Source organism: Fukomys damarensis, unplaced genomic scaffold (assembly GCF_012274545.1).
Source record: "Fukomys damarensis isolate Sample0158 unplaced genomic scaffold, DMR_v1.0_HiC HiC_scaffold_11, whole genome shotgun sequence".
NCBI classification, from domain to species: Eukaryota; Metazoa; Chordata; class Mammalia; order Rodentia; family Bathyergidae; genus Fukomys; species Fukomys damarensis.
In genome coordinates, this window is record NW_022900923.1 from 22590352 (window position 1) to 22604224 (window position 13873).

The 13873-nt window shown below is 32.7% G+C and overlaps 1 protein-coding gene across 2 annotated transcripts in view; it reads left to right on the forward strand.

Moving 5' to 3' along the window:
- Cep350 (centrosomal protein 350) overlaps positions 1–13873 on the forward strand; it is a 174405-nt gene that overhangs the window by 111168 nt on the left and 49364 nt on the right. For both annotated transcript variants that reach the window (XM_033762122.1, XM_010630274.2), the window contains 3 exons: positions 949–1148; positions 10801–11012; positions 12695–12839. In XM_033762122.1, the coding sequence (XP_033618013.1) occupies positions 949–1148; positions 10801–11012; positions 12695–12839 (557 nt within the window). The remainder of the gene's footprint in view (positions 1–948; positions 1149–10800; positions 11013–12694; positions 12840–13873) is intronic.

The window sequence follows — 13873 nt, forward strand, 5'->3', positions numbered from 1 at the left end:
TTTCCCTCTTTTTTTTTTTTTTTTACAGTCTGGAGGCCTCTTGTTAACTATGTAGATTTTACCATTAATTTGATATGATTATTCAAGAAATGAAGTGACAATTCATCTTGTGTTTTTGATTGTTGGATACATGAATGCATTTTTGTTGGTTAGTTACTACTGTAGTTCTAACACCAAATAATATAAGCAGCCCATTTTTCATTTATGGCATCTGCATTTGAAGACTTTATTTATAACCTCTGAGGTAATCAGATTAGTAATTTCTCTTAACCTTTTGGACCTAAGATATGATTGGCTATTTAATTTTAGAGAGTCGGTTAAATTGAGAAATTTTATACATCTAATACATCTTTTCACTCAGATAAATAGTTATATTTTATATGCATATGATATTTGACTGGTGCTGTGTTCTTTATATGGAAAGGTGATTTATCACATAACATTGATTCTCTTAGGTAATGGAGACCAATCTGACTAGAACTGAAGCAAAGCCAGACAAAATTCGTAAAGGGATATAAACATGTTTTTGTCTGCTTGCTTGTTAGGGAGCTTTGGAGTTTGTTTTGTTGTTGTTTTTGGCCTTTGTTTTGGGTTTTGTGTGTTTTCTGGTCTGAGCTGTGTGAATAAATTTCTTATATGTTTTGTTATGAAAAAGAACTGCCTATAAAAATAAACATGTAAATGTTAACATTTTTAACCATAATTGTCCATATATCCTAAAGATTTTTTAAAATTTACCACTATTCCTTTGTTAATCTTATGAAATATTATAAGTAAAACAAATTCACTCACTTTCTGAATAAGTCAACTCATCAAAACTTCTGTTATTTCAAACTTTTTTAGAGTAGTGAATGTTCTGCTTTTGCTCAATTTTTAAGATACTGAGAGAGCTTTCAAGGGATGTCTGCTTATAGGTTTCCTCTAATTGGCCTTATGATGTGATTATAGGTTTCTGACAAAGAGAGAACAAAAATTAATGCAGCGACGACAACATGCAGAAGAGCTCCTTGAGTGGAAGCGACGTTTAGATGCGGAAGAAGCTGAAATTCGTCAAATGGAAAAACAAGCTTTGGCGGCTTGGGACAAAGAATTAATGAAACCCAGAACTCCTAAGAAAGAATTGGAAGACCAGAGAACAGAACAGAAAGGTAATAAATAAGAACTGTTCAGATCACAAACTAAGGCCTAATATATTTGAAAGACGTATGATTTCTTTTAAAAATGTTAATGATTAAAGGTCAAGAAGGTAATACAATTATACATGCTGTAGAACTCAGATAAGAAAATATGGTGAATAACTTCTTGTTGGTACATACTTGAAAACTTGGAAGAAATGGGTACATTGTTCTAGAAAATGCAACTTACCAAAGTTTTCTCAATGAGGAAATGAGAACCTTCTTATTCGTTTGACCATTAAAGAAATTGTACCCCAGTAGCTAAACATCTTTTACAAAGATTTCCTTTGACTTTAATGGTCTGTTACACACACAAAAGAGGAAAACCCAGGAGTGTAGTTTTATACTTTTCCATAGAATGGAAAGCATTTCTCAACTCATTTTGTTACCAGATCCATAGAAGGACAGTATCAAAAGAAGCCAGTCTTGGGCGGGGGATTTAGCTCAGTGATTCTGCTGCCTACCTCACAGGTGCAAGGTCCTGAGTTTGATCCCTGGTACTAAAAATCAAAAACAAAAACAAAAGCCAGTCTTCTTTATTCTGAATAAAATATTAGCACATCAAATCCAACCATGTAAATCTTGTATCTCATAATCAGTGAGGTTTAGAATACATTTAAAAAATGATGTTGTGTTAAGTTACTTTAAATAAAGGAGAAAAATTACATTTTTATCTCAATAGATTCAGAAAAGATATTTGATAAAATTTAAAAAGCATTTGTGATAAACATCAGATCTAAGTAGCCAGAGGAAAGAGCTTTCTTTACCCAGTAATGGATATTAGCAAAAAACCAAACTTAAAACAGATATCTTACTTAATGATAAATCAAGAGAATTCTCTCTTTGAATTTGGAATAAGACAAAGATGTTCATTTTCATCTTTTTTGTGTGTGTGTGGTACTGGGGATTGAACTTGGAACCTTGGGCTTATGAGGCTGGCGGCGGCACCACTGAGCCAAATTTCCAGCCCTCGTTTTCACCTTTTGTTAAACATTATGTGGAAGTTTTAGACAGTTCAGTAAGGCTAAACAAAAGAATTAAAAGCTGTCAAAAGAAAAACTCAGAAGCCTCATTATTTACAGTTGATAAAGTATGCACATAAAAAATCCTGAATTCACCTGTTGGTTGTTGGACTTTATGAGAATTTCACAATGTTAAAATCCAAAACCAAAATTGTATTGTATGTAGACTAGCAAAAATAGATTAGAAAAAATATAATTTTTAAAAGATACAATTAGAAATTGGGTGTGGCAGCACGTCTGTAATCCCAGTATTTGGGAAGCTGAGGGCAGGAGGTTTGAAACTGCAGTGAGTTTGAGGCCACCCTGAACTACGATAGTGAGACTACCTCTCAAAAAAAAAAAAAAAAAACAATTTGAAACAAAATATAATAGAAGTGAAAAAATATGAAGTGCCTAGACAAATTTAACAAAACATGCCCAAGATCTTGGGCCAGGGATTTAGCTCAGCAGTTCGGTGGCCTGCCTCGCAAGCACAAGGACCTGAGTTCCATCCACTGTACCACAAAAAAAAAAAAAAAGCCCAAGATCTTTATGAAGGAAAGTTTAGAATTTTAGAATTTTATTGAGACAATAAAGACTAAAACAAATGGAATATTATTCCATATTTACAGAGTCATTGTTATCACGTTTATTCTTCCTGCAATAAACTGTAGATTCGAGACAATTTATATCAGAAATCCAGAAAGCCTTCTTTATAGGAATTGACGAACTCTTTTAAAAATTGATGTGAATGAATAAAGATCCAAAAAAATGAGTTCTAAAGAAGAACCACAGAATGCAAGAACTTCCTTTACCACATATCAAAACTTCTAATGTTGTAGTAATTAAAACAACAGGATATTTACACAGAGATAGACAAGTAGAATATGAAACACATAACCCAGAGAAAGACCTGTGTGTGCATCTATGGAAGGTTGACCTTGTAACCCATGGAAAAAGGAAGGACTCTAGATAAGTGCTTTTTTTTTTTTTTTTTTTGTACCTGGGATTGAACTCGGGGCAGGCAGTGGCACCACTGATCTAAATCCCCAGCCCCTGGATAAATGTTTTGAGAACAAATAATGAAGTTGGATCCATACCTGACATTGTGAAAGGTCTGCTCCAGGAGGAAATTAAGTTTTAATTATAAAAATTAAAACTCTGAAAATTTTAGAAGACGATATACAAGAATATTTTTATGACATCAAGGTGAAAGGTTTCTTAACGTTATATAAAGCAAAAAACATAAAGTAAAAGATTGATAAATTTTACATTAAGAACTTCCATGCATTAACACCATGAAGTAAAACAAAATAAGCCATTTATAACACATATGGCTAAGAAGTAGTATAAAGAATATGTAAGCAACTCCTATGAAATAGGAAAATGAGAACTATGTGAAAATTAGACCAAAGAACAAACACTTCACAAATGACCAAATTCCATTTGGTCAATGTGGGTATGAAAAGATGTTCAAGCTTAGTAACCAGTGTATTTAAACCATAGCTACTATCACATACCTATATTTGTTTCCTAAGGCTGCTTTGGAAATTACAAGTTTGATGACTTAAAAAAACAAAAATTCTCTTTTATGGAGGATAGAAGTACAAAAATCAAAGTGTTGGCAGGACTGCACTCACTGCCTTTGAAAGATCTACTGAACAACCCATTCAGTCCCTTTTCTGGCTTCTGGTGGCATGACTAATTTATATGGCCTTTGCCTCCATTTCTGTCTTCTCTTTAATCTTTTATAGAGAAACTTTTCATTGGCTTTAGGGCCCACCCTGGTGACCTAGGATAATTTTTATCATGAAATCTTGTATTACTTCTGCAGAGACTTCTTTTTCAAATAAGTTTATATTCAAGGTTTCTAGGAATTAAGATACAGACATCTTTTGGGGGACTACCATTGAATCTACCATAATGTTCATCAAACCTTTTGGTATGTATGTAGGTGGAAAAAAGATCTGCTGGTATACATTTGAATTGTTAAACCTAGTAAACATTTGGCAATAATGTAAATATTAATAAAAAAATATATATATCCTAAATTCAGCAATTCCATTCCCATATATAAATCTTAGAGCAATGATATTTCAAATATAGTCCATAACACCCTAGGGGAGTCTCTGAAATACTTTCAGGGAATCTGGGAGTTCAAATTTATTTTACAATAATCTAAACATGTTATTTGCCTTTTGTCTTGTGTTGACATCATACTTATGGTATAAACGGTGATACCAGACTATACTAGTAATAATCCTGTACCAACAATTAGAACATACCAGTGTTATGCAAGAATATTTTTTTTTTTTTTTGGTACTGGGGATCCAACTCAGGTCCTTGTGCTTGCAGGGCAGGCGGCACAACCACTGAGCGAAATCCCCATCCCCAAAATATTCTTGAGTGTATATTTTTAAATATTAATTTTATTAAATCTTGACCTTTGAGTACATACCTTTTTAATACTCTGTGACAAAATAGGATATATTTATGCAGCACTTCGTGATGGTTATATTGAAGGAGAAGCACTTCAATGCATTGATTAGAATTGCAAGCTGAACTAGCCTTTTTCATAAAGTACCATTTTTAAGTAGGTGAGCAACAAACTGGGGTTACTGGGTATTTTGCAGCTAGTTTCCTGATGGATATTTAATCAGTGATCCTTTCATATTGTTAATGAAGTATGTCAATATTTTTCATAATTCAAGAACCAAAATTTTTCAAATGACCAATAATGATTTACAAAATCCTACTTGAGTGAAAGATCCATTCATAGTACAAAGTAGACCAGTAGATTTTATGTTATTTATTTATTTTCAAAGTAGAAAGTTACATTTTTTTATTTTTTGTTTTACTGAATATGGAACTTGGGTCCTCATGCATCCTAAGCAAACTCAACTACTGAGCTACACCTTAATAAATATTTTTATTTTAAATCAATGTAATCAGTGGTTAGATTTTAATGTAACAAATATGAGAAGTTTATTGATAATAGTTTCAGGATACACATTAAACACTTAAGAAACTACAACTTGTCAGGGCCAGGGATTTAGCTCAGTGGTGCCACTGCCTGCCTCACAAATGCAAAGACCCAAGTTCAATCCCCAGTACCAAAAAAAAAACAAAAAAAAAAAACAAAAGTCAAAACAAAAAAAACTACCACTTGTCAAGTTTTGTTATACTTAAAAAATAATATCCATAGTTACCTATAAAGACTCTTAGAAAACTCCCTTTTTTGACATTCCTCTGAATTTTCTGCATATCTTCAATTAAAACATATTGCCACAGATTGAATACAGAAGCAGATACAAGCATCATTGTCTTTTGTCATGATAGACATTGACAGTATTTATTAATAAAGTAGAAAATTATTCCTCTTGTTCACTAAATTTTTATGGAAAAATATATTTATTTTAAATTTTAAAATCTATACTAACATATTAGGTTTAATAGTGCTTTTTAAAATAAATTATTATTTGAAACTTTTTTAGTTTTAATTTCTAGTGTGTTAAATACTGATGCAAATAACCATAACTACATAAACTAAAACTCTTTGGTGTCCTCACTAATTTTTTTAAAGTATGAAGGAATCTTGAGGCAAGTTATGAGAACTGTTACTCCAGAGCAATGATAGTGAACATGTGGCACATATGCCACAGTGGGCTGGTTGTATCATTGAAAGCTCTAAAAAGTTCACCATCACTGCTCTAGAACATACCATATTGGACATTACATGCATGTTGTTCATTTTACAAAGCTTTTACTTTTTTAACCTGTAGTATATAGGATATACAGTCATGCATCACTTGACAATGGGGATATGTTAAAAGAAATGTGTTTAGACAATTTCATTGTGTGGACATCATGCAGTGTGTATGCATAAACATAGATACACGGAGATAGTATAATTCAGGCATTTGAAAAGGACATAGTCTCTTGTTATAATCAAGTGACAAAGGGTAAACACAAGATGTATGAAGCTGCTGTGGGCTTAATAATAGCATGTGGTTTTATGCCAGTGTTTTAAATAAGCAGAAGGACGACACTCTAAAATGACAGTTATTGGGCTGGGGATTTAGCTCAGTGGCACCATGCCTGCCTTGCAAGTACAAGGTCCTGATTTCGATCCTCGGAACCAAAAAAACAGACAGTTAAAAGTTTGTTTTTTTTAAACAGGGGTAGCAATCTTATTTGCAGACAAAGCAAATTTCAAACCAAAACTGATTCTAGTATTATTGATGTAGGACGGTACTGTATCATACCTCTATGAATGTAAAATATCTTGTACCTGCTTTATGATACATAGTAGGGACCATGCTTTATCAGAGCTACATTTAATGACATTACTCTAGAATGTTCTTTCCAGATGATGATTAAGATGCTAATAAAAAAAATGGTGCCAGGTACCACAACAGCAACAGAACTTTGCTGTTTTCTGGATATTATTCTTTTCTTTGTTTTGTTTTTTTTTGTTTTGTTTTGTTTTGTTTTAATGGAATGTACTGAAAGTCTATAATTTTGTTCAGATGACTGAAGAACCTGGAAAAGCTGTTGCTGCTATCAATGCATAACATGCTGCTATTATTAGTCTTTTTATATACATATAAATATATATATACGTATATATAAATTGAATTTTGGGAAACTTTAACAGTGCTGCCAACTTTGGAAAAAGTCATCCCAATTTACTGTGTTGAGTTGGCATTGTACAGAAATGGACAGCCATATTGGTCTAGAAATGTTAATTTTTTAATTATTTTTTTTCCATGTGTACAGGGGTAACACATTGTACTAAATATGTAAGGTCATATCTACGTGGGTTTGATTACAGAAACTAATAAAGTATTCTCTAAATAATGAAAAAAAGAATAAGACTATAAGAGCAAGAAGCAATTTTAATATGTTCAGGGATCATTTTCATTTCCAGAATTAAGGATTATTTTAATGTTACATCATTGCCTTTTCTCTTTTACTTTCCTTTTTAGTTTTATTTTAGGATTCCCTATTTTTAATGTTCATACAGAGATTTAACTGAAATACCGAATAGTTTCTTTGGTGTAAAAAACTATAATAGTATACAGAATCCTAATGAGATAATTAATAATGTGAAATAGGAAGTAAAGGGCTAAAGGTGTAGGGCAAGTGGGAAGGGTGGGGGAAAGGTAATAAGGGAGAGGAAAAAAATATGAGAAACTGAAAAAATGGAAATAAAGTGTTTGTAAATGGGGAGGGGAGGAAGGGGTGAAGGGAGGGCAGGGACAAGGGGAAAAAATGAGAATCAAGACCTATTATATAAAGGTACAGAATCCCAATGATGAATGCAACTATATGGTATACCTAGATGGTACCAATAAACTCAATAAAAAGAAAAAAAAGTTTGTTTTTTTTGGTACTGGAGATCGAACTCGGGTCTTTGTGCTGGCCAGGCAGGCGATGGAACCACTGAGCTAAATCCCCAGCCCAACACAGTTAAACGTATGGCATAGTAAATACATAAATCAGTAACGTCTTTCTTGATCATCTCTATCAAGTATTATGTACAATGCTTAATTATATGTCTTATACTTCTTTATACTGTAATTGGTAGCACAATAGGTTTGTTTCCATCAGCATTACTACAAGCACATGAATAATGAGTTGCACTATGACTTTACAGCAGCTGTGATATCACTAGGTAATCTTTGTGTGTGTGTGTGTGTGTGTGTGTGTGTGTGTAAATATATATATATATATTCACTATTGTATATGTGGTCTGTCTTTGACTGAAACATTGCTGTGCACTACATGTCCTGTATTAAAAGAAATGCTGAAAATTGGTCAGTAATTATCCATATTTCTTTAGAAGCAACTGAATATTGCCAGTCTCCTGTAAAATAGAAATCTTTGTGCACAGCAGGTAAAAAAGTACAATGGTTTCAGTTTCTCTGGAAACAGTAAAAAACAAACAACTCCTAAAAATAGAATTGTTATGAGTCCAAGCAATTCCACTACTGGGTATATACTCAAAATATTTGAAACAGGGTCTTCAAGAGATATTTGTACAACTAGGTTTATAGCAGCATTATTACAGTAGTCAAAAGATTAAAGCTACCGAAGTGTTCATTAATATGCAAATATGGCATATTTATACAATGGAATATTATTCAGCCATAGAAAAGAAGGAAAAATTCTGTTAATGCTACAACATAAATGAATCTTGAGGACATTACAGTAAGTGAAATAAGTATTTGAGTACCTACAGTAGTCAGATCTGTAGACAGACAGTAGATCTGGGAGATAGAGAATTGAGTTTCAGTTTGGGGTGATGATAAAGTTCAGGGGATGATGGCGCTGGTTGCACAAAATATGAATGTACTTAGTGCTACAGAACCATATGCTTTAAAATTGTTGTGGTAGTTTTATGAGTATTTTACCAGGGCTTTAAAAAATTAATTTTAAAAAGTCAAAGAATAGAGGGAAAGGTGTAGAAAGGCACATGCTCTAACCAAAGTTGGCCACTGGCTTACCTTTGAGATACATGAAAGTTGGACAGGTGGAAGTGGTATGTGAAGTAGTCACATGTCTCTGTATGTTGTTTTTAACCTCCATTCTTCTACAGTACTTTAAAAATTTTTTATTTTGTTGTTTTAAGACAGGGTCTTGCTACATAGTATGTAGTTCATGCTGGCCTTAAACCCACCACTATGTAGCCCAGGCCAGCCTTGAACTCAGTGGCAATCCTCCTGCCTCAGACTCCTAAGTGCTGGGCTTATAGATATACACCACAATGCCCAGCTAGTACTTTTAAATTTTTTAAGTAAGAGAAAAGACAAAGACAAAAAAAGTTTATCCATATAAATCTTTGATTGGAGGAGGTGGCAGTTCAGGTGACTTTACTAAGTTTTTATATTGTTTGAATTTTTTAAATGTATGTATAACCTTTGTCAAACAAAAATCAGATATCTGTGTTGAGAGTTATAAAGTAGAAATGTAAAGGAGTCTATTTGCTTCTATGTAAAAATTTAAACATACACCATCTTGGCATAGATGAAGTTTTTTGCGGGGTGGGGTTTGGTACCATGGATCGAACTCAGGACCTTGCACAAGGTGAATTATTCTTGATGTTTAGAATTTGTTTGTTCATTCATTCGTACTTTCATTCATTCTGATTATGTCACAAATATACAGTATTTAACTTTTAGAGCTAAGAATATAGCTCAGTGATAGAGCCCTTGCCTAGCATACTCAGTGCCCTGAGTTGATCTCTAATACTGCCTTCAAAAGAGGGGGAGTTGCCTTTTAAATGTCATGACATCTTGCTTCTTAAAGTAAAATATCATGGGTTACAGATATTTATTTTAAACATTTTATAGATGTAAAGAGTCTGCCAAAAAGATACGTATACACTTTAAGAAAAGAAAAGAAAAACTTGTATAAATATTTTAATATTAAATGTATTACTCCTTGGTACAAAAAAAAAAAAACACCAAAAAAAAGAAATTTATTGAGACATTATAAGATTAATACAAGTTACCTTTGGCCTCTGTAATTACAAAAGGTGCTGAAAGTCATAGCTGTTAGCTTTCAGACATTAGTACAATGAACTCCTACTTGGGTAACCTTGGTTATTGAGATGGCTACATCTGCATTTTCAGTTTCTTAAGGGCCAGCAGCGTAGTGGGTTTACAATATACAACATCCTCTAGGGTCCGTCATACAAAAGTAACACCATCTGTTGAAGAACATCATATAGCCGGGCATGGTGGCACACACCTGTAATCCCAGCACTCGGGAGGCTGAGGCAAGAGGATCTCTGTGAGTTCAAGACCAGCCTGGGCTACACATTAAGTTCTAGGTCAGTCTCAACTACATAGTGAGACCCTGTCTCAAAAAACCCAAACAAACAAACAAACAAGATTATGCAAATGTAACTCACAACTTTTCTGTCTAGTGTCAAATGTATTTTTTTTTCCTAGAAAGAGCAGAATCCATAATAGACAGGAAATTCTGGAGGTGAGACAATGCTACATATTCTGAAAGTATTAATAAAATGCATACATAGTATGTCCCCATTAATGCTTGCTTCTCAGGTTCCTTCATTTCTGTTGCTGTGTACATCCCACTGAATAAATATACCACCATTTAATCAACTTACTGTCACTGCATATTTGTGTTTCTTCCACTTTTTGACTTTTATAGCAATCCTGACAGCATGAAGAAATTTTGCTTTATATAGGCAAGATTTCCATAGGATGCATACCTAGGCATTGGAATGCTAGGTCATAGAATATGATATGTTCTGATCATTTTCAAGTAATACCAAATTATTTTCCAAAATGGTTGTACCATGTTCCACTGTTAGTGAAATATATGAGAGTCATAATTGCTCTGCATCCTCACAGTTAAGATTGTCAGTCATTGTCTGTGCTGATTATATGTGATAGGTATCTTCCCTCAATTGGTATCACCCAAAGTTCTTAAACTAACAGACTCTATAGTAGATGATGTGACAAAATAAAGAAAGTATATTTAGATGCAACTAGTGATTTTATGCTAAACACAAATGTGAACTGTAAAAATTTAATTTCTCCATTGAAAATTTTTGTGTTTTTGTGTTTTTTGTTTTCATCCTTTCTTTCTAGAAACAGTAAGTGAAGAGGAATCTCCATTGCCTTCCTACTCTCATCTGAACAGTGAAAGCTCAATTCCAGAAGAATTAGGTAGTCCTGCTGGTGTATATATAGCACCTGAGTCTGTAGTGCATGAGCAGCAAGGGAGTCCAGATCACAGTATACTTACTGAAGAAATGGTTTATTCACAGGAACTAGACTCTTCTGCCTCTCCTAGTAAACATGTAAGTTAATATCTTAAAGCTTCCTTAGAAAAAACTTGTCAGAGAGGTATATTATTAACAGTTATATTATTCCTATTAATGCTAGCATTAACTACCACCCGTATTTGTAACATACAGTATGTAATGTTTGAGTGGAAATAAAGTTTTTATTAGCTCATGGATTTATAAATATATGAAATACAGTTTTAGTGGCAGTTACAAAATTATATGCTGTTAAGTCTGTTAATATTGAATGTATATGAACTTTTAAATTTGGAAGTCTTTAATAAAGATAATTGGTGGGAACAACATTAATTCTTTCTGAAATCTGTGTTTTGTCCTAAAAACATTAAGATCTTATGCCATACCAGAGTTCCTGTATTATAATTTAATGATTGCTTACTGATAATCAGAATAAAAGTAATGGTATCATTTCTTTAAAGCATATCTGAAATGTTTGATTCTGAATTAGAATAATGTTCCTTATTAGAATAAGATTTTCTCCACTATCCTTAACTCCATCTATACCTTACAGAAAACAAATTTGGTAATTAAAAAACTGACTATAGAAACTTACTTTTTAAACTTGATTTTATAAAGTATATCGAGGAATTGGCATAGGAATATTAAATATTTAATGAACACAGTTTTTAAAAATGGAATATCTTTTTTGAGAGTCTTCATCTTAATTGCGGATATAAAGAATTAACTACATGTCCCCTGTTGAAAAATCAGTCACAGTCACGTGCTACACTACCTGAAAGATTTGAAGGAAAATCATTTTTTATTCAATGAGAAGCTGATTCCATATAGTTCTAAGAATACCATATGGCAGTGTTCTTTTGTACATATTTGGAAACAATGTTTTTAGATTATAAAAGGCTTCTAATTAAATTATCATGTTGGTGATTTTAAATTTACTGTATGGTAGTAAGGCTTGTTGTAAGTAATCTCCTGGTAGCATAATTTCTACCTTCCAGGAATGTATAACCAACTGTGATGCAGTCTTATTAGTTTCTTAAGTTTCTGTAGATCTGTTGCATTCTACCTACCATCATATTTGTGATATCCACAAACTAAATAAATACTAAGAAATAGTTTTTTTCTTAAAAAGAAATATTTCAAGGAAATTAAAATTAGTGGTGTTTAAAAATAATTTTATAATCTAATATTTATTGCTATGTAGTACATACTAAATGCCTTACATGGATTACCTCATCTAACCCTCACAACAGTTGAGTAGATTGCTGTAATTCCCGCTTTAAAGAAACTTGCTGAAAGTCACAGTAAAGTGCTGGTAGCAAGCAGTCAAATCAGGCATTCTGCCTCTTGATGTCAGGGTAGAAATTTAATTTTTCATAATAATCTTGTAGACAGTCATGCTCTATTTTCTCCCTCTTTTCCATAAAACTAGTATATATTTGTATTTGTAAATTAAAATAATTAGGAGAATAACTAACACTGACAGTAACCACTTCTAAATTTATTGTACATTTTTAAAAAGCATGCTTTTGTAACTTCTTTTTTTGCCTTTAAGAAAAATCGAGGTCTTATCCTACAGAATTTGCAAAATTTTTTTCATTTTTTGTCATAGTTATTTAAAATATCTTTTAAGTAATACCTTTAATTGGCTAGGACCTCAAATTTTAAATAGAATTCCAGTTATCACAGAACAGTTCTCACTTCATTTTCTGTTTAAATAGTCACCTCCCAAAAGCTGTGCATCTGTGTCAAAGCAGGAGTCAAGTAAAGGAAGTCATAGGACTGGAGGACATTGTCGTCTTCCTCTGAAATCCCATCACCATTGTTATAGTTGGTCGGATGAGTCATTATCTATGACACAATCAGGTAAGGCTAATAATGACGTTTTCTTAGTACAGTATTAGAGTTGTTTTTAAGTAAGCTTTGCCTAACGATAAGTTTAGTGTTATCCTTTGTTGCATTTGTAAATGCTTTCTTCTTGCCAAGATTAAATAATATATTTTCTTTGCTTGTCAGTAATTTCAAAAAACCTAATGAACTGCTTTATTCTCATGTGTTAGTACACATTTATTCCATACCATTCTATACTTCAAAATATCATACTAGACAGTGCAAATTGTAACCAGCCTTTGCCCAGCAGATCTCCATTACTAAACTCGTGGAGAGAAGAGTCTATATGTGCTTAACAATTGTAGCACTGGGATCTAGCAGGCATTTTGGATTGCACATGGTAGGTATTTATTAAATATTTCTTGAATTATTAATGATAACCATAAAGAGAATCAGAAAGTGATTGTACAGAAAGGCAGAAGTCTCAAAGGAGGAAAAATAGAGAAGTAACAGACTACAGTGGTAATAAGAACATTGTCTATTTTCCCACAGCCTCTACCACAAATCCCTTTAGATTATGAAAGACTGAATAGCCTGTACCCTAAAAGGCTTTGAGGAGCTTCTTGACCATAGGAAGCATATCAACAGAGATAGCACTTGGTTTATGTAGAATTATGAAGATTAATACTATATTGAATATTGCCACATTGATTGCCATATTGAGTATTTTGCATCTTGAGTTTAGTTTTAGTTTTCTGTTTTGAGTTTATTTTAGTTTTCTGTTTTGAGTTTTAGTAAAGAAAAATGACAAGGTGCTAATTTTTTTGGTGCAGGGTGATCTGTGATCACGAATCATGCCCATTTATTTCCTATGTTTCAGACATTAGTAAGTCGTAGAACTTTTTCTCACTTGATCTCCTTTATTCTTGGAGTAATTGTATAATATCTCAAAGGGTAGATATACCATAGTTGCTATTTTTTGGATTTTCTCACTTTTCACAATTGCAAAATACTATGAATATGTGTGTGTGTGTGTGTGTGTGTGTGTGTGTGTATACACACACACACAT